The 22,281-nt window shown below is 38.2% G+C and overlaps 1 protein-coding gene across 1 annotated transcript; it reads right to left on the reverse strand.

Annotated features, from left to right (window-relative positions):
* Positions 1–515: 515 nt before the first annotated feature.
* LOC118275731 (bromodomain adjacent to zinc finger domain protein 1A-like) lies at positions 516–21,734 on the reverse strand. The gene is made up of 24 exons (XM_050695672.1): positions 21,384–21,734; positions 20,845–21,174; positions 18,730–18,928; positions 18,269–18,506; positions 17,744–17,946; positions 16,992–17,286; positions 16,652–16,793; positions 16,194–16,363; positions 15,531–15,655; positions 15,038–15,272; positions 14,453–14,629; positions 13,966–14,150; positions 13,543–13,725; positions 12,190–12,322; positions 11,268–11,468; positions 10,360–10,634; positions 9,034–9,146; positions 8,305–8,477; positions 7,768–7,851; positions 6,159–6,267; positions 5,860–5,945; positions 5,473–5,603; positions 4,782–4,945; positions 516–4,380 (listed from the first exon to the last, which is right to left on the reverse strand). Exons 1-24 carry the CDS (start codon positions 21,494–21,496, stop codon positions 4,209–4,211), a joined length of 4,236 nt encoding a protein of 1,411 aa, XP_050551629.1. The 5' UTR covers positions 21,497–21,734; the 3' UTR covers positions 516–4,208.
* Between the last annotated feature and the right edge of the window lie 547 nt (positions 21,735–22,281).

Genomic DNA, 22,281 nt, shown 5'->3' on the forward strand with positions numbered 1-22,281 from the left:
GTTTTATTGTGTGTGAATGTTGCTAGGTACCGTAAAACAAGTTGAATACATGCCGAAAAGGGGTGAATAAATGTTGGGAGTAAATGTTCTAAGATCTATTCACCCCGTTTTACCATTATGAAAATTTTGTTAAATATTTGAATCAGTATTTGTGTGGGATTATGTTTAACATCATAATCAGCTGGAGAGCAGACGTCCACTGCTGAACAAAGGTTTTTTTTTAATCGCCCACGTCGAACGTCATCTCGCCACTCGCGTCCATTGGTTGTGTTGTTTCGATGTTGTCAGTCCACACAGCATGAAGCCTGTCCACTTTTATATTAGTGTAACTATAAGCACTGTAACATGTGTTAGAGACGAGTAAACCACACTGGATGGCTTTTGGCTGTACCTTCAAAGAAAATTGGTAGTAGAAAGATGTATTAAAGTAAATTGATGACTTTCAGTATGTTTTTAGGAAAGCCTGAAAGTAAAGTAAAAACCAGGGTAAAACTAAAGAAAATAAAATAAACACAGCAACTGTACGTGGGTGCTTTATTCACTACTGTATAAATTAATATAAAACTTATAAATTACATAAATAAATAGTTGCTGACAAAATGATCATCATTATTGGAAAAACAAATCACTGCGAACAATCAGATATTATCATCATAGTTATCATGTAGGAATGCACTGGTACCATTTATTTGTTTGCACAGTCAACCACTGTCGCCTAATGAGGCCAAGTTATTCTATTACAGAAATAATTCAAGACGCAAATTATAAAAAAATAGCAAAAATATAAAATGCAATGAACTTGTGTGGCTGACTGTACTTAAGACAAGGTTGCCATGAAACAAAAATACAATCAAGTTTGTGAATTCGAGTATTGATTAAAATTACCAAATAAATACAGAAACGCGTTAAAATTAGCAACCATTGCCAAGAAATAAAAAATACAATTATTTTTGGTTCCCTAATAATATCAAATTATAATTAAAAAAGCGGCTATGCCCTTGTAAAAAACCAATGCTGTTTCAACTAAAAAAAAAAAGAAAACAAATAAAATTTAGCAAAACAAAACACAACTTTGAGTTCGATTGATCGAAGTTACGAGATTAGAAAATAAAAAAATTACGTTCAAACATCTCGAGAGGACAGTGACGACATAATTTGGTCACATCAAACTTATCAACTAACAAATTTTAAAAACTAAAACTAGTGTCTAGAGGTGTGTACACAATGGCGTATGTCGGCATCGCTCACAGATCACGCAAGCAAATAAAGCCATTGGACACATGAGCCGCGGTGTCTAACGTGCTGCATGAACTTGTTTTCAACAGATTTCTTCATAATTTTTCAACATGCAAGCAATAATATTGTACAATGGTGTTCTCAAGCAGCACATTAGTTTTACAATAACAATGAAAACGTCGCGTCGAACACAAGCCTTTAACGTCACGATACAATTAAAATCACTAACGAAGGTATTAAATGCAGTCGATTAATTAAAATCAAGAATTATTTTCGGAAATGAAATCGGTTAAACTTCTTGTGAATGTTTATAATAACTTTAATTGTATGTTTGTTGATAATTTATCTCGGAATCAATTATAAAATTTAGTTCTTCAACCTAAATTTATTTTTCACTAAAATTGGTATAATCTTTCGAAGCTGGCAATAATTTCAATAAATTTTATTTATTAATTTTATTAAAGCGACAATCAACAATTGAAACATGCAAATCAAAGTTAATTTAAGACAGAGAATCAATGTTTGATAGCCACGAACAACAATAATAATCGAGAATCGTAACAATACAATTTAACAGGACAACATTTACATAGAGATGGAATGAATTCTTTTAACATACAACTAACTACTCAGGGCGTTTACATTTACTAACGGATATTTCACAAATTATACGAAAACCACTAGAGGGCAATATGTCACTAGAGGGCACTGGTGTAGTGTAAGGTCTCTTGAAGTTAATACTAGCTATCTTCAACCCTGTAAGTGTAAACTTTTGACAGCTAAGTTGCAGACTTTACAGTACATTAGTACTTTCTAGTGATCAAGCCCTCATTACATTGCGCTATAAACATGTGCAACGCGTTGCAAGACATGTTACAAGTATTTTTTGCGTCTGGAATAAAGTATAAAGTTGATAATGTGGAGTTTTTTAATTATTTTTACTAACAAATGGTTCTAAGAAACCAAAATTGCAAAAAATATGTAGAATGTACCAATGAAAATAATGTATGACACTTTATATCAATAAATACTTTTTTGAAACACAATAGCTGGGTTATTTCAGTGCTAATATTATTTGTGCTAGTAATATAAATTTGACACTACAATATAATTTGATATTCTCAAACTCTATCAAGTACAAAATATTTACATATTTTTATGTCTAGTGTTTGTACATTAGCAATTATTTAATAAAATATGTGTAAGGCAGGGGTTTTAATTTATTGATAGATAGAGCAAAGCAAGTGTGTACAATATTATTTTTTCATTTTGCAAGTCGACAGAATTCGATTGCGTAGTTTTTAATGTAATTTTGAACCTTATTCACATTTACTAACATTGAAAATATCTCAATTATGTTTGTTAAGCAAACAATTTTTGTACAATCTTGCTTCTTATTAAATGAGATATCAACAATATTATTTTTTAATAAATAACTGGGTTATGTAGGCAGAGTACGTAATTAAATACATTATTTTAGCTATTCATTAACCCATTGAAATCTTAGTTTTAAGCACGAGAAGTAATTTTACAGCTACATTATGTTTTTCATTTTAATTATTTATTACACATGTTATTTCTTTCTCAAACATATCAAGAATAGTGTTAACTTTTCCTGTATTTCAGTATTACGCCCTAAGATTGTCTTTTTTACATTTACACATTACAATTGACACAAATACCTATGAATTACAAAGTTATTTTGTTACACCAGTCATAAATGGTAAATGTCCAGGTTTTAAGGAAGTATCACACCGTTAGGGAGTGAGTGAAGAAATGCTTCTCACTTTGTGTGTATCTACGCCCCTCGGCCCTACGAATACGCAGCGAGTTGCGCGGAGCGTCTGACGTCCGTAGTACAGTGCTCATAGGGCTTAGTACGAGTTTATTTTACGTTTAATGAGACTGGGTTCGGTGTTCTGATTGGTGGATTCATTAGATCCGGCTATTTAGAACGCGTTCTCATTACACTAAGCCCTCATATGTCTGTGTATGCGATGCGAAACGTCGACACGGCCCGCAACGGCAATGTACGAGGAAACCCGCCGCGTCTCCGTAAGAGTCCTTTGTATTACTATAAAACGCAGTTTCCAGCACTTTACGTTATAGTACGACATACAATTTTACAATTATTAAGTTCAAGATTGTATTTGTAGCTCTATTTCAAACGTTATCTTGGCATGTATTTGTTTAATATATCACTATCGTGATAGAGTCAGCTATGCTACTATGTTGGGTTGTGTGTAATACTATATTAATGTTATACATATAAGTATTCCAGACGCTCATCTTGTGTATGCTGATCAACAGCATATTCTCATCATATTTGGTTGGTTTCGATTATCATAACGAGAGCAGAAATTGACACACACAAATAAGACAGATGATCCCCAATCAAAAATGAAAGATTAAACAAAGTATTGAAATCACAGAACCTAAGGATCAATTTCCCTCGACAATCAATTTCTACGCTCATAGTGACAGATATCACAAATAGATCCGTGACAGGCTTGCGCATGCGTCTACCTCCTAACTCCTATATCATACAACGAATCTGAACGCAGCCGTAACTAAGCAGACTAAAATTTTATACATCAATACTGAACGTACTTTTTAGTTAAGTACGTGAAACAATACAATAGGGATGATGAACATTAAAAATCTATTTAGTCCGTCTGTTAGACACAGGAAAAATATTAGACACGTATTTTTTGGATAGTGAATTAGTTTAATAGTGAATGCTCGCGACGTCACGCCTGAGTATAAAATATACACAGAAGTGACGTCAAGCGCATTTCAAATCAATATGGCGTCGGTTCCAAGAGAAATACGTATCTAATGTTTTAAATCAACCTAACAGACAGACCATATTTTTGCCATGATCCCTATTAAAATGGACCTTACGTAGTTATGTTAAGGGGTATAATTATTAATCACTAGCCTCAGTATGTGACGTGCGCGGTGGGTGGGAGTCACTTGAGCTTGGCCCGCTTGGGGAGCGGCGCGTCCTCGTCGGAGGAGGGCGAGGGCCGCTTGCTGCTCTTGGACGAGGCGTCGTCGTCCTGCAGCCTGATCTCCGGCAGCGACGGCAGCTCCAGCTCCGCGCAGCGCTTGTTCATGTACTTCTCTAGGCGGTTGCCAGCTCTGGAACGAGATGGAGAAGACATGTTGTGATAAATATTTGTATGAGCGTGTTTTTAAGTGCTGTTGTTTCGATGTTTAAAGCATCTTCGTGGTAAGTATCTAGTAGTATCGTGGAAGTATACAAGGCAAATATGAGTGGGACCGTCGGTAGAGGGCGCCCCAGACGGACATATAGCGACCAGATTGGCGATATATTAAAAAAGGGCCAAATTAAAAGTACCTTTAACCGACGACCATGCATGAAAAGACTGATGACTGGTGATGAAGCGAAAGAAGTGTGTAAGAACCGTGGCAATTGGCGTTCCATTGTTTCTGCCTACCCCCATGGGAGACAGGCGTGAGGTTATGTTTGTATGTATGTATGTATGATCCTTAGTTAAGACAATAAGTGGAGTACTAACTTGGCGACAGGATGCGAGTCCTTGTTGTATGTGTAGCAGTTGAGGAAGACGAGCGCCGCGTCAGCCAGCAGGTCCTCGTCCGTGGCGTACTGGGCAGACTCCAGCTTGTCGCGGATCGTTGAGAAGTCCATCGGCTGGTCTATCACTTCCAAGTAGTCTGGTACCTGGGTGATTTTAATTACATTTATTAAAAACGATTATTCCCCCTATAAAGGAGGTGTAACTTCTCTGGTGGTGTCCATGGGTGGTGCTGATTGTTTACCACCATGTTTGTGTCCATCTGCCTGTTAGCCTGGTATCTCACAAACAAATTGTAAGACTCCAAATTCCAATAATTCCATCATTCTCGGTTCCTATTGCCATACAAGTATTGATATTGGTGCGGATATAATGTGCCCAAGAACGAACGTAGATCAGGCTAGCAACTTATCAAAAATGTTAGAGAACAAATCTATACTAATATTATAAAGCTGAAGAGTTTGTTTGTTTGATTGTTTGTTTGTTTGAACGCCCTAATCTCCGGAACTACTGGTCCGATTTGAATAATTCTTTTTGTGTTGAATAGTGCATTTATCGAGGAAGACTATAAGGCTATAAAACATCACGCTATGATCAATGGGAGCCAAGAAGAGCGGGTGAAACCGCGGGGAAGTAGCTAGTTGTTTATGAGAGTTGCTAAGTTAGTGCTCACATCCTCAGGCGAGACAGGTTCGTAGAAGGGCCAGCAGTCCTTGTGCTTCATGACGTCCCGCAGCAGTGACTGCAGCGCCTCCGTGTGCAGCTGCGTCAGTCTACTGCTGCGCTTCTTGGTGCTTTTCTCCTCTGTAATATCAATAATACGTTTTTATTAAGTAAACATGGAACAAGCTATGATAAAATAAAAAAAAAACGGTGCTGAGACAAGTGACGGCGGTTTTTCCGAACCGATACAACCTTCAAACTTTCAAGGAAGGAGCGTACTCCTTTTAAAAGGCTGGCAACCCTGTGACTCCTCTGGTGTTGCGGGTGTCCATGGGCGGCACTTTTACCATCAGGTGTCTGCTCGTATGCCAACTATTCCATAAAAAATACTACATACCATGATGCCCATTCGTGAGGGAGTTCTTCGATCTTCTGCCCGTCGAGTGCCTTTCATTTGTGTTTTCTTGATCCTGATTCTTTGATCTACACACAAATGGAATAAGAATTGTATTAGGCGTTTCTATAAAAATACGAAACTTCATGATATCGTAAAATTACTAAATGAAATCATACTTATTTCTTAATATAATGTAATCAATATGTATGTTTGTAGCGGAAATTCAAAACAATTTGGTTTTGACTAAGGAAGGTATTAAATTCTCTGGCAAAGTTACCAGTAGGATAATGTATACTCACTTCCGTCCTCTCTTAGTTTTTCCATTGTGCACTGGTGAGGACTCCTTGCTTGTCCTCCCCGGTTTGGCCAGTTTCACCAGCGCTACATTATATTCGCTGTCATCCGAATCTGCAAGTAATCAATAGAACAAATCTATTAGTTTACCAGTATTGAGTTATGATGTCAGAGTAAGTGATAAGTGGAGTGATTAGTATCACAATTAAGGCTTCTTCAATTTTTTTTTTTTTCTTAGATTGGTTAGAAAAATAGATGAAATATTATTTAATCAGCCGCTGTGTTAGATATTCTATTGAATAATTAAGTTCTCTAGTAAAAGTAATCTTTTTACCTATCAAAATGAATTTACATTAGAACTAATTGAATAAAACATCAGTCTTTTTGAACATTTATTATAATTTCATTATAACTTTCGTGAGACATACTAAATTAATTATTATTTTATCGACAACTAGTAAACGCGGCGATTGCCGCGCTGCTACGCCAGTAACAATCGCCGCGTGAATATGAGTCTTCAGCATGGCTTGAAACTAGTCGAGTTTCTAGTCAAACATGATTATTATTATTTCTGGCCTAAATGATATCACTCCATGTATTACTGACTCTGCGTGTATATTAAATTAAGTATAGAGAATGATAGGACAGCGATTTATGATGTGTTAGTGCGCTTTAAAGCGGTTAGTAAGCGCTTGAGGACTTTACACATAGCAATGAATAGATTGTACCATAATTCCCGGCACGAACCCTGGTCAGACTATGTCGTGGTGAGGGTAAGTTCACACTTTTTGTTTTTCTTATTATTTTATGATGGTATAAAATCACATTGATTAAGACAGGATGAAAAATTTTGTTATTCCAGTAAAAAAAAAACAATTTTCTAAGAAAATCTACCATCAGATTTCAAAAACCTAATTCAACATAGGGTTGTTGAACAATCTGGATAGCCACTATTTACCAGATAAATAATTTAGAACACAATTAGTATGGACTATCTGCCACATACCGGGTACTTAAAATAATATGATGATATGAAACAGGCCCTAATATAATTTTTAAAAATAAAAATCATAATCTAGACAGAAAATAAAACCAAATGCTGTGCAGTTGATGGCAAGCATGAGAATGCAGTGAGTTAGTACAGAATGTAGATTATAGATGGCAGCACAACCCACAGCCTAAGGCGATAAAACTCTTACAACAACTACATTGGCCACGGAATTTATTTATTTTAACGAGAAAACCAGAATGAAAAAGCAGTAGGAAAGAATATGACTTATACCTAAAGGACGTGGTAGCGAGATTATAAACGCCAGTGGCGCCGCCAATTAGGAAGCAGAAAAAACTTATGAAGATATATGCATGATGGGAATTTAGCGACGATACTATTTAATTATCTGAGATTATTTAAAAGACAGGCAAAATTATATGACAAAAGGAATAAAAGTCATGCCATTACATTAAAAGAAGTTAAAAACAATTAAAAAAACTTCAACCAAAATAGGACTTTAAACAAAGAGATGAAGATTGAAACAGGCACCAGCTAAACTGAGGCTTTCACCAGAAGGATGTAAGAGCGATAATTCCGTGGCCGGGTATGGGTGGGCTACGCACCGCAGGAGTCCCTGTGGCGGGCCATGCGGCTGTAGCTCGTGATGTAGGCCGACGCCGCGGCCGCGCAGCGACGACTGCTCGTCTCTTCGTAATATAACACCCTCCATTAGTTATTGCACACAATTTTAGCATTCTTTAGGTTCTTGAGAAGTTAATAAACATGTAATTTTAACTTATTTTGTAATAATGTTTTCATAATAATAATATTATAATTTTATTTCATAGACAAATAAATAGATTTCAATGAATATATGCAACGAAAAGTATTATTTTTGCTCAAGACATTCTTGCGTAGAATTACTTTTTGTGATGTCGAAGTGAAAAAATCATATTGACAACTACTCCAATTCCAAGTTGGTAAATCAATCCGGATAACTAGTAAGGTTGTCCATTTGCAGCATCGGGTCCATTTGTAGTGGTCTGATGGCTCTTTGAGGGGCGCGCGGAACGTTCGGTGCCGCATGTACAGGCCTGGTTGTAGTCGAGCGGCGAGTAGTAACTCTTAAATAGCTAATTAGTATTTTGATATGTACATACCCCGTTGTGGCGCGAGGCAGGCGGCGCAGGTCCAGCGCTTGGCGGCGCGGGCCGGCCGCGGGCGCGCGCACTCCGGGTGGTACCGCGCGCGGCACGCACCGCACGTGGCGCCCAGCCGCCCGCCGCTGCCGCAGCCCGCGCAGACCCCCGTGTCCACGCTGTACGAACTGTCGCTGCAACATGTCACAACACGGTCACATGCCACATCAGTGTCAATGCGCAGCTCGCCAGCAGTTAGCCAGCTGCGCGCGAGAATGTACGAGTGCGGTGGCCCGGCCCGGCCGCGGTTCCCGCGCGACGTAAGCACAGCCTGCGGCCAGAGACCGAGCGGCGCGCGTCATGCCCACGTAATACATTTAATTCGTTTCTAATTACTAGAAACTAAAAACACGTTGTCATAGAGTGGACGGAAGAGAATTCAGTAACATATTTGCTAATGATGCGGCAATTATATTATTCAAACTACTAGGGTCGTCCGACATCGTCTAAAGTACCAAGCCAATAAACGGATCTGTATATGGCAGATCGCCCGCCTTTATACGAGGCTTGCATGAGTGGCGCACCAAATTATTGCCGTGCCTGCCCACGCGTTCACAAACAGCAAAAAAAATTCATTCCCGGCACGTTCACCAGATATGGACGCGTCTACGTTCAACACAAGCATCCTTCAATAACTCCCTTATCAGGTTATTTGTCCACATAAGGGATAGAAATTCTACAATGAAATACCTGCTATTAGCTTCCTCCTGCTCCACCTCCTCCGTGTAGAGTTTCCTCCTCTTCCGCGGAGTCCTCTCCTTAGGCTTGCACACGTCGCAGAACCAGTCGCCCTCCGGCACTTTCTGTTCGTTCACGAAATATATCATTAGCAGATAAAATATAATACAACAAATGCTTTATTGTATATCACAAAATACATAAATCTCATAAAGTAAATAAGAATGTTTGTAAGTGACTTGGTTCACAATCACGTCTAATTGATTAAATAAATCGAAATCTATACCAAGGCTCGGAACCGGTTTAAAAAATACCGGTTAATACCGGTTTATATCGGTTTTCCTCCGAACTTTTCTTAAGAACGTGAACATTAAAGAACTTTATTTTAACCTAAATTAACCGGTTTATTCGACGAGGGGCATGTCGGTACACGCGTTGAAATATTATTATTGAAATAAGCTGAACAGCGCGCGGCGTTTCTTTGATGTGCGTCGTATTAACCGGTTTTTATTGCTCTAAACCGGTTAATCCGAAAAAACCTTTATGAAAATACTGTTCCAAATACCGGTTTAAAAAAACCGGTTTCGCGAACGAAACCCAATGTAAAGGTTTTGCGTACAAGTACATAATAACGGTTTGAAAATTTAACCGGTATCCGAGCCTTGATCTATACTAATATTATAAAGCTGAAGAGTTTGTTTCATTGTTTGTTTATTTGTTTGAACGCGCTAATCTCAGGAACTGCTGGTCCGATTTGAATAATTATTTTTGTGCCGAATAGTGCATTTATCAAGGAAGGCTACAGGCTATAAAACATCACGCTATGACCAATAGGAGTCAAGCAGAGCGGGTGAAACCGCGCGGAAGTAGCTAGTATTTGATATAGTATACATTACCTTTGGGTAACCAGTAGCCTAGCAGCATGAAATCATTGAAAAAACACATTTCATGACTAAGTAGTAAGTGTTTAAGTGTAATTTATGGTCATGCATGCATGCATTTTGAATTAAAAACCTACAATTGTCTGACTAGATTACTCTATATATTTCCAGAGCTTACATTTCCATTGAGAAAGATAAGTACAAAGCTTAACATTTTTTTTTATTTCCCTTACACTCCAGCATTTCCTCCTAGAGAACTGGCTACTGTGCTAAGTGTCACACGTTCGATTCCCGCACGAGACAACATAGTGTGATTCACAGAATGTTATTGCGAGTCTCTATGTGAACTTGTATATTTGTAATCGCTACGACACAGGATAAAACTCTACCATCGGACTTTATAGAGTAAAAAAACAGTTAACATAAAGACTACTACGACTAGAAAAGTTATACTCACGGTGAGTTTAGGCTTCAAGCAGTACAGATGGTGTCCCTTATTGCACCCGTCACAGAGCAACATATTGTCAGGGTCGGTCTTCCTCCTGCAGAGCCTACAGCTGGTGTTTAGTATGCTGGCAGACCAGGTGACGCTGGAGTCCAGGGTGAACAGGTGCAGCATTATCTGGGAGAAACTCTTGCACTCCATCAGGGATACCTCCCACCGCTGTAGAGCTTCGAGATCTAAGGGCTTGTTTCTCGCTTCTCTGTCTTTTCTTTCTTTGTCGTCGAGACCTGAAGCAAGTTACATTTGATTAGTATAGCAGTTTCTGGAACTTAATCAGTGAGTACGATATCTGTTTCATGTGATTATTGCATGTGTGGGTGATTGCCGCTGGTCAGCCCTCAGGCGCCGCAGCTGACATTCACAAGGCCTCATAATACACTCTCGGAATTTCTTTACAATATATTGACCTAGAGGAAATTGGTCATAAAAGTCTGTGGCTGGTTTAAAGGACTGCGTGTTTGACCTTGGGAAATGTACTGTATGTTATGCGCCGACGGTGGCACACAACAGACAATAGATTGAATAGACACTCGGTGGGTTAAGAGGGGCTGTACAGATCGGAAGGCTAGGTCGTATTACAATGGAACTTATTATAATAAAACTGTTTATCCAGCATTTATCCAGTTCTATACAACTATGACCTCTACTGTAGTATGAATTTGTATTACGTTTAAAGTAATCGAAACGAGCGTGTTCGGCTCTCTAATTGGTTGGTTAATTCGAGCCGACCAATCAGAACGCCGACCGCGCTCTCGTTTTGTTTATGTTTAACGTAAAGCAAACACGTATTAAGAGTACTGATGATGACATGTAACCTCTGCTCTACGATTTACAAAACAATAAAGAAAATGTAAACTTACCGAGCGGTCTCTTCAGGTACTTGTGGTTAATAGCTTGTGACACTTGCAGCAGTGCCGACGCGAGGCCCCGGACCACGTCGGCCTTGGCCCCGGGCTCCGGGGGCTCCTTCTTGACACCATTCACCTTGGGCGCCTCCAGGTAGTACCCGGGGTCGCGGTATTTGTTTATTGCTATGTTTTTCATGTCTGATTCTTCTATGTCTGTGTACAAATAGTAAATATGTGAGTAGGTTTGTTTTAAAATTTGTACTCTGTAGAATCAAGGACAATAAAAAATAAGGACAATATAATAGTACTTTATATTGTCCTTGGTAGTATTTATACAATGTAATAGGGGTCAGACTTCTAACCCGTTAAGGCTGAGTACTACATCTAATTTTATCGATAAAAGTCGGGGATCGAAGGAGTCGATTCCCCTCCCCCTAAAAGTTATGGTATCTAAGGTTGTATGCGTCGTAGAAACAAAAAAAAACGACAAACGGTAGCTAATAACCTTGGCTAACTAATTCATTACTTTTTTCATATGTTTGATAATGTTTTGGTGAGAAAAAAAATCATTTGTGAATTATTTTTACCGAAAAACTCACTATTTTTCAATATTTTCAATTAGGGGTTCAACCCCCCATATTATTTTTTTGTCGATAAAATTAGATGTAGTACTCAGCCTTAACGGGTTAGAAGTCCCAACCCTATCACATTGTATATTCTTATACATTTGTATAGAGAAATTGCTAATGCGTTGCCGACCTTTTGGAGGTCGGGGATTTGAGAATTTGGCTTCCAGTAAGCTGTTTCACGCCGATTTCCTGCGAGGCCGTAGCAAGATTATGGTTGAATCCGCCCATCTTAAAGATGCAGTTTTGTCCAATGTGTCATAAATTGTTATAGTATAGTATATGTATAAGAAGTAGTGTGTACTGACCGGTGGGTAGTTTGAGCACTCCGTTGGGCAGATGGTAGTCGTCCCGGTACTGGTTGTCGGGCCCCCACGTCAGGTAGTCGGCCTGCTTGTCGTACCCGCGCAGCATTATGGTGCCGCGCCATGCCTCGCGGTCCTACACCATACACATACACATAAATAAACGTGGTACATTTTCCTTCTTCAGTTCTAATAGTGTTAGTGACTATCGCCCGAATACTCAAATGCTACTCAATTTTAAGTTGTACTTAAATATCGTGCTATCTCTGTCATTTTATAAAGAATTGATAGTGACAGAACTACATATTTTGAGAGCATCTTAAATTTGAGTAGCGTTTGAGTATTCAGGCATATATCAGTTTAAAAACTTATATACACAAAGTAATTTATATAATATTTTCTTGAGAGATAGGGTAACAGATCTACTTGATGGTGAGCAACCGGCGCCTATGGACACTCCAAGCACTAGAGAAAGAGAATGCGAAGCCGGTTTTTAGAAGATGGTAAATTAGAGCTATGGTTACCTCACTTTCTAAGCTAAGAATATAAATAAGTAGTATAGCTCTTAACAGGCGCGCTTAACACGTTGACTGTCCCATCTATTTTGGATAATCTCGTTGGTACGTCTAATGGAACTTAAAATATTCTACTGATAAAAAAAAGTATAAAATTTCGATGGAACATTTAAGTCTTATTTTTTCAAGTCTGTGTTCATACGTCCCTAGAAAATTCAAAGTTCTAGCTCACACGTCCCAGCGCAGTAAAAGCAGTTCACGGACAGTCAACTTGTTAATACGTTATAAGTTCACTAAGTATGTATGTCGATAATCGTAGTAGACGGCATTCAGTAGTTTAACGAAATTTCCTGATCAGTTTTATCACGACGAGACAAACTCGATTGTCAAGCAAGTCCATTTCTAGATGTATTTCTAACTAGCAGACCCGGCAGATTTCCTACCGCCTCGAAACATATTTTCGCAGCTTTTAAACCTTCCCTGGACTTCCACAAATAATTCAAGACCAAAATTAGTTAAATCGTTCATTAGGTGTTCGCAAGTTTTAGCGAGACTAACGAACAGCAATAGATTTTTTTATATAGAGATTAAAGTTGTCATCCAAAAAATTTTTGTAATAAAAGATTTTACGACGGGCGCTTTTAGTGGTAAACAAAAAGTTCGTGTAATATATATAAAGAAGATTTACGATATATTCCGCATGTCTAATCAGCTCATTCTTGAAACTTCAAATACATAGAGAATAGAGTAGAGTATTATGATTAAAGTTAATATATTTTTTTAACTTTAATCCTTGAAAAATGCTTTTACTACTACTTCTTAACCAGAATACAATACTTACAGGTGCGGCGGCGGGGTTGAGTAGATGTAGTGGACACTTGGCGATGTGGGTGAGTATCCTGTCCTTGTCCAGTTCCAGCGCCTGGCGCAGCTCGGCCTCCCGCAGGCCGCGCTTGTTCAGGGCTCCGGTCAGGGCCGACAACTGCTCCGCTGTGTGGAACACCCACCAACGGGGGCGCAGGCTCTGTAGTAGGAAAGCGAGTAATTAGCCTAAATTATAACAAGAATATTAGCTTTAGTGGAAATTGAACTTTATATCTTCAGGTACATGGTGTTTTACTGGACCTGTGTAATGTTAGACAAAATCAACTAAATGAACGTCTCTAGTGTAATCTGTGCTATCGACAACACTAGCTGTCATGTCGACGCTGTCAGCTGTCAAATGTGACAGATGAGTACATTTTTCAAATTGTAAAGTGCTGACCTTTCCATGCACGAGACAAGTGGTGATGTCCCCGGTGCACATGAGTAGGTCCTGCAGTTGTTGGGTAGTGGAGTCGATTACTGAGCCGTTCATTTTCTGGCTCAGTCCATTGAGGTTGGATAGTGGCTTCTTTGGAGAACTGCCGCGAGAGTTCGCACCGGATTCATTCTCTTTGTCGCTTCCTGCTGTAAGTCATAGATATGTTAACATTTTTTAATGCTCATAGACAACATTGAATCGAGCTATTTTCAACTTTATCACTAAGGATTAAAGGTTTAAAATCTATTCAAATAGTTGGACAGTTCAATCAATACATTAATATAACTAGAAGGTATAGATGCTATTTTCAAACTTTATCACTAAGTTATAAGGTTGAAAATTTATTGAATAAACTGGATAGTTAGATATTAGTAACATCGAAATTGAACTTAAAATTAGTGAAGTACTTGTATATAACAATAAAAGATAGTAAGTATAAAGGCAGGACCTCTCTCCTTCTGCTGCTCGAAGAGTTTGGCGACGTGCGCCAGCGTGTCCTGCGCGTCGTGCGGCGCCGGCGTCACCGGCTTGTGGCGGCAGCCCCCGCGGGGCTCCGCCCCCGCCTCCACGAACAGCCCCGCCAGCGTGCGGGACACCCAGTAGCGCCGGAACGCACGGTCCGAGCCTGAGATGGTAGAATATACACAATTTTCAGACAAAAATCAAGATTGAAGATAAATAATTTACTTCAATTAGACCATTATACAACACTTTGAACGCCAAACCAAATAGAAAATGTCAGTCTGTCAGTCAGTGCTCTAATAGTGAATATTTAAAAATACTTTATCACATAGTACAGTCACGCTTTCGCACAAATGGAACAACGTGACTAGAGTGATACCACAGCCTCGGAAAATACTGTGTTGCCATGTGAGTGAAGTTACTGAAGACACAGGTTGAGAGGTACCTCAAAAAGGTCGACAACGCACTAGTAACACCTTCTGGTACATATTAGCGGTACCTATAGCTCAATCAAGCGATCCGTCTACTCCTATCTTGCGTCCCCCAGTAACTCCGCAATTGCCCCACTCACCGACATAAGTAGTGTACTCGAACAACTCCTCCTGGTACCCTTTCAGCTCCTTCTCATACTGCTTCTTCTTCTCCTCACTCTCTGCCATCAGTTTGTCTATGGCCGCCTTCATCTCCTCATCCACTGCCCTTGCCTTCTCTCCGGTCAGTTTATTCTCTTCCTTCTTGGCAAAGTATTCTTTACGAATCTCCTGTTTTGCTGTTATCAACTGAGCTTCGCGTTTCCTTTCGTTTGTCTGTTGAAGAAAAATAGACTTTATTAGCTTGTTCTGATGGTTCGTTGTTGGTGTAAAAAGTAGAGTTTATTGTTAAGTTGTGATGTTTTATTATCAATGGATGCTTGGTTAATGTAAATTCAACTTTATTGCATGGTGTTAAAGTTGATGATTGTGTTTTACAAGTTATATCTTTATTTGGTTGATTTAATATCATGTGTTTAGTAATTTTTTTAAAACAATTTCTAGAACATTTAGTAAATACGTAGATATACAAACCTGTAATAGTCTGAGAGCTTGCTTGGTGTTCTTCATTTCGTCAAGTCGTTCTTCAATGACGTCTCTCAATGTGGCGTAACTCAGGATCTGATTCATTAGGCACTGGAGAACTAGGAACTTATCCTCTGTAAAGGTAAATAATATTGCGTATGAATATCTAGTGTTGACAGGTAGAGTGGTGCATTTATAGTGTATTTTTGTGCTTCGAAGAAAGAAGCTTCATGGAAATATTAGAGTGAAGGAGTATCTGAGTTTAAATACACAATTATGCACTATAACTATTGACAAGTTATTTGTTTCTATTGAGATTGGCTACCATAACGAAAGTGTATTAGAACATCCTCTGTTTTAGCTCTGAAGATGGTGTAACTGCCAATTTCAATCAAAAATCTTTACATTAAGATCAATGTATAAGATTATTTGTTTCTGTCAATAATCTATTTATTAGTAGCACGGAGTCTGGAATTGTGTCCAGGATATGGCAATAGGCTCACCCCCTATTACATGGGACTTATAACACAAATGGTGAAAAGTGGGTGTACATTGTATAACGGCATTATGTGCCGTAATGTGCATCTCTGCCTACCCCTTCGGGGATAAAAGGCGTGACGTTGTGTGTGTGTGTTTATTTTATTAATATTGAATGAAAGTAATAGGTGTTACCGAGCCCCAGGTCGGCGACATGCGTGGAGTGCAGCGCGGAGAGCAGCGCGGGGTGCTGCACGCGGAGACGGAGCCCCGCGTCGTCGGCGCTGGTGTACCCGCCGCGCGCCTGGTAGCGCCACGTGGCGCAGCGCCCGCCCGGGCCCGCGCCCGACGACAGCAGGTGCAGTCTGCACATATCTTGCCATTAGTCTCTATATTAAACTACCTTCGGACAACTGCTAAACCAAATCCCACAATCATTAAAATATTAGTACTAAAACATCAGGAATAAATGATAACTATGAAAATACCCAATTTTAAACCAATTTCATAAATTTTATGAGTGTTCAAAATCAATAAAATAATAATTGGAGACTTATGAAATTACAGATTAAACAAAAAATATTATTACAATAGAAACAACAAATCACTGTATACTGCTATAGCTGTTTGGTGAATGATCATTGATCACTAACCTCAAAACCTCACTGACTGTGGTGGGGTCGAGAGGCAGCTTGCTGAGCGGAGTCCCGAGGTATGTCTGTGACCACTTGCTGGCTTTCGTCGCCAGCTCCATCGCCTTCGTCACGCCCATCTCGGTGTCTGTCTCTTTGTCCTCTGCAATAACCATGAAAAATTAGGGATCAAACATATCAAGCAATGTAACAATACAAAATGATGTTCATGGCAAAAGTTAAAGTATTTAAATAAGATCATACCAAAAATTTTGTTTAGGACATTCTTTGAGAAACATCACTTAAACTTGTATTTGTTAAATTATATCACATTAAAAATTAACCTGACTACGATAGTTACCTTCACCCGTAGACAGTTGTATCCTTCCATTCTCATTATACTCCTCGGCTTCATCTTCTTGCAAAGAGAACACAGTAGTCAGGAACATCTGCACCAGGTCACTGAACAGGCCAGCATGCTCCTTCTGCGTCAGAGCCTTCCTGAACGTCTCCAGGTCTAGCTGCTGGTTGTGGAATACATCCTTCACCTTAAGGATTTCGGAGTATTGGTGGACAAACTCCAGAACAGAGAGGAAGTCACCAAAATGTTCGTGTGGTATCCCTTCAACTTCTACCAGAGTACCTGTTGGTAATACCTGAGAAAAGAAATAAGAAAATGGTGGTTATTTAGATAGTTAATTAATTGTGTGTCTTGTATTGCAAAGCAGAAGAATTAAGCAGTACTAGCTTCTGCCAGCGGCTTGGCCCGCATTCCCGTATGATAAAAAGTATCCTATCACCCAAGCCAGCTCATACTGTTTATATACCAAATTACATCAAAGGGTAAAGCGAATTATTATTAGAAAGTCTTAGCACATTTGTAACAGACATTTTCGCCAAAGCAACATAAACATTATTCGCGTTAGCAAAGCGCCAGTAGATTTTGAGTCTTTGAATGGGAGACTTTGAACTAATATTTGACTATTTGTCTAATGAGACGCCTATTTGAGACTATCTGTCTACGTCGTCTACGACGTGATATCTTTTTTTATTGTTACTACTTCCAATTGGCTTAAAATACATTCTTCTTTGAGATTACTCTGTACTACTTACTTTGTGGTCCTCCAGTTCTATATCATCTTTGACTTTCTGCCACTCCTTCATGTAGGCCTGCAGTCGCGCAGTCTTCTCCTTCTTGCGCAACCGCTCCTCTTCCTTGCGCTGTCGCATTAAATCTTCTGCTTTGCGCATCTTCTCCGCCATTTCTTGCGCACTCTTCTTGGCCGCGGGGTCCATAGGAGGCTTATTTTTTTGTGCTGCAAAAGAATTTATTGAGATGAAGTCAATTTTTATTTAATTGGTCTAGACGACGACCTCAAACATACTATATTTGTCAAAAAGAAAATATATTTGATACAGACAATATTATTTGTTCTATAAACAAATTGACTGTTATTACAAAGTTTATGCGATTCTGAGAGTCAAAAGAGGATCAAGGAGTGAATTTTAGGTGAGGACTTTCAGAATCTTAAGTTTTATTTAAGTCTAATAACTTTTTTGTATATGAAGCAATTTGAATTAAATGTATAGTCATATTATGATGTTCTTTGAGTCCACTTCCTAGTTGTCACAGCTTACCTTCAGCTTTATCTGTCTTCTTCACAAACTTGTCCATGGACTCCTGGCGCCCCTTCTTGTCAGGGCTGGGCTTTTTGACGGACTTAGTCAGTTTGGAGGCAGACCCTGGCTTAGCAGGACCTTTGGAAGCTGGGGGTGACTTCAGGAGCTTCTTAGATGATGGGAACACTGGCGGGTTGCCCGTGAATATTTGGTCAAAGCTTACTTTGCTTATATTGTACTTTTCTTGTGCTGATTTCTGTTGGAGATTTAAAGATAATGAAAGTATGAGAACAGAATGCAGAAAATGGATGAATACCTTTTTTGGTAATCAGAATTATTAGCAATCAGAACTGGTTTTTTTTTTCTAAAGATATCATTTTGATTTAATATAACGATTAATTACATGTATATGGGGATAAGGGGGTACATGTGGGGTTTCGGTAACATCTGCAATGCGATGAATAATAAATAAATCTTACCTTAATAGAAATAACGCCATCAGCACCGCCTTCAACAAACTGTTTAAGGAAGAGGCGGTTCTTATCGCGTGTGTAAACTCCCTTGCGCCTGCGCACGCGATCTGATGGCGCTGTGCCTATCTGTCCTGACGCAGAGGGATCACTTTCATGATACTGTTCCACTTCATAGCAGTATGCTGTTGACGGTAACATGGCTTTGCTGTGGAGAAGAAGGAATTATTGGTTACAATTATGCAATAAGTGAGTGAATACATGTCAATAAGTATGCAGCCACTTAGTTGTAAGGGCTTATACTATAAATCAAGACTTTGTTCACTTAGTGGAAGGAGGGTACAGAGGCCTTTGCCCTGGAATGGGACGATCATGGCTAAAATCTAAATCTTTTGTCTAATAATAATAAAAAAAGACAATTTGCGCCAAAAAAAACAACAGTGATTATAAAACTTCATTTAAGTATCAATTATGATGAAAATTTATTTATATGTTTATCAAGATTTGATAAGAAACAATGTCATTTTGAGTATTTGATACTAAGTAGGATATCTAATGAGAATAAACTGTTAGATAGTTACTAGAGATCATTGACCTTGTGTCCTAAATGTATTAGGTTAGACAATCTTGTGGGACCATCATCATGCCTATTACCTGGTGTGGTAGGCAGAAGTATTAACCTTTTCGCCTCTTGGAATGTGTCAGGTAATAAGTTATTTATAAATCTCATACTAATTATTACCTCTACCTATTTGAACTGAAGATATAATACTTTTTCCCTACAATATAGTTAGGTTGTGCTTACATGTCATGTTTGTGAAAAGGAGTTATCAACTGGGACTACTCAGCTCCAGACTGCATTAATTTAGTTGTCCTTAAGGTTATTTTCTTTATCTATCTCTTTGACTGAATATTGGTGTTACATTGTTCTCACATCGTTGAACCAATGTAACCAAGAATTGTGAACCTGACTGAAAAAGAGTAACCTATGGAGTTTCTTGCTCATTCTTCTCCATAGGAAACTACACTTTGTAACAAGAAAATAGCTTCACTAGAGGACTGACTGACAGACAGACATTTTTAATAGTATGTATTATATTTGCTTTTGACATTATGTTCCTTCCTGGTATATTTTAAATAAATAATTTTGATGTTTTCTTTACTTATTGTAAATAGGAAGATTAAATTGTATAGTTATACTAATAAGAGATAAGTATTGTAATGATTCACAATATTTATAAGCACTTGAGGAAATGTTTTAATTTGAATTCTAATTTCAATTATTAAGTTCCCTTGTTAACTCTTTAAGCTATTTCCTTAATGCATGTTGCTCTCAACATACTCTTATTGTAATTAATTAAGTAAATCATAAGTTTGTAATAAATATTGTGTATAGTTGCTCCTTCTCAGTGTGAGAAGAGACCTTAAATCAACAGTAGGATAGTTATATACTGATTCAGATATCTGCTAAAAGATGCGCCAATTTTGGAACAATTTTGAGTACTTTAAAACAGTATAGAAATATGAATTTTCACAACATTATTCTATATAGCTTTTTCTATATTTTTCTTATTATACATGTTACAATATAAAACAAATAAATATTTTATGAAAAACAATGATATCCATTAAGATATTGTTTTTTCATAACATATTCAGTTGTTTCTCTTCTAACTTGATTCTTTTTACTTAGCAACAGCTTAAATATGTGACTCATAGATAATATTTAGATCAAATAAGGATACTTTGTGTATATTGGACTAACATGCATAACCTTCAGAGCAAAGAGTATTTAATTGTCATATTTTTTGCTAATGTTTTTTTAGAAAGGTACATTGTACCTACTTGATGTTAGCTGTTGTGGAGTTCAAGGTCAAATGTGCTTGAGTTTAGAGAAATTCCAAGTTTCCATAGATGTGCAGTTGTGGACAATGTTACTATGTAGATATCTTGTGTATGTATGAATTACCTACATGTTTTTATTAAGTTGGGTACTTGTAAGATTTATTCACAATACTTTATATATTTGTTATGAATTTATTTTGTAGTTTTTATCACTATTTTGTTGATATTATTTTAATGTTTTATTGGTGTTGAGATAATGTACTTAAGTTTTGAACTCACCTGTCTGGGTGCTGTTTCTGTGCAGTGATGGACAGTATGTGAGCCTCCCTCCACACCTCTCCCTCCAGACAGGCCTCCACTGTCTCTCCCACAAAGTACCGGTCCCTGACAAAATTAAAGACATCCTCTGACATCTCAGCAAAGGAACACCTCTTGGTTCTCATTGCTAGGTACAGTATGGGTATACGGAGCTCCATGGGGAAATCTTTCAGAGCTCTCCGTGCTGTCTTCTCACTGTGAAGGGCTTCTGAGTATGTCAAGTTGTTCTTCCCTGTCATCTCACATGTCCATACCATCGAATTGACGAGAATGATCCTCTCGCAGTATTCTCTGTAAACAAACATTCATCAAATATCATCTAATTATGATAAAAATTATGACGCGAATGACAGAAATAGCGAAATATTGTGTCACGCTCGCGTTGTTGCGCGACCCGCCGCGCGCTGACAATGCCAACGGTCCCCGTAAACTGATAACTACATTTAAACACAAGAATTTCGCGAAAACTCGGCGATATTATTGTTTACACTGATACTTACTCATAATCTTTGAAAATCTCATCGGTGATCTCACAATGAAAGACCTCATCGTCATCCCTGAGGTACTCCGACGCCTTTGATTTCTCAAATGCTTTCCTTTTTAACAGAGGCATGTTGTGAGTTCGCGGGTCACCACGGTGGGAAAACGATTTTCAGTCCGTTTCAACTAATCACTTGTATTCAATACCACTTAACTTTGTACGGCGCATCTATCCCCACGTTCCATTGAATAACACATGAGGAAATTGATAGATTTTACAAAATATTTCAAGAGAAAAATGTTGCGTGGTTTCGGTTGACAAGCCAAAAAACGGCGCGCTGAGGCGCTTCTTTTTACGCCAGAAACATATGAACTGGGTTAACATATCATACCGGTTTCTACTAAAATGGTAGAAACTATTTCTACTTATAACCGTTGAATCAGTACCCATCATGTAGGCCTCATGGCAGAAAATGTGAGAGATAACTAAAAGAAAATTGATTTATTTATGCAGTTACTTAAGAAATTAATCTATCATTCTAAATATTGGTTTCTGCTGACAATCACGAGACCAAGATATGACAATAACCATTTGTTTATTGTACTTAATGTTCAAATAATTATTTATTGTCCAGGCAATTAATACAAAATATTTATGAAGAAATTTATTGTTTTCTTTGATATAGCTCAGTAAAGTTCAGTTTATGAGTAAATGATAGTAATTTGGGTCCATCAAAATCACATTAAATATCTCATAATCACTTGACTCAAGAATCAAGTTATTATTGATATTATACTTTCCTCGAAACTCATATTTTTTAGTTGCTGCCTGCTGTATACAAATTCGTTTCTAGTTTATGCGTTTACCACAGTTCATCACTGGTATCCCTTAAACGAAGGATAAGGGTAGTTTCCGTC

The sequence above is a fragment of the Spodoptera frugiperda genome, chromosome 8, assembly GCF_023101765.2.
Source record: "Spodoptera frugiperda isolate SF20-4 chromosome 8, AGI-APGP_CSIRO_Sfru_2.0, whole genome shotgun sequence".
NCBI lineage: Eukaryota > Metazoa > Arthropoda > Insecta > Lepidoptera > Noctuidae > Spodoptera > Spodoptera frugiperda.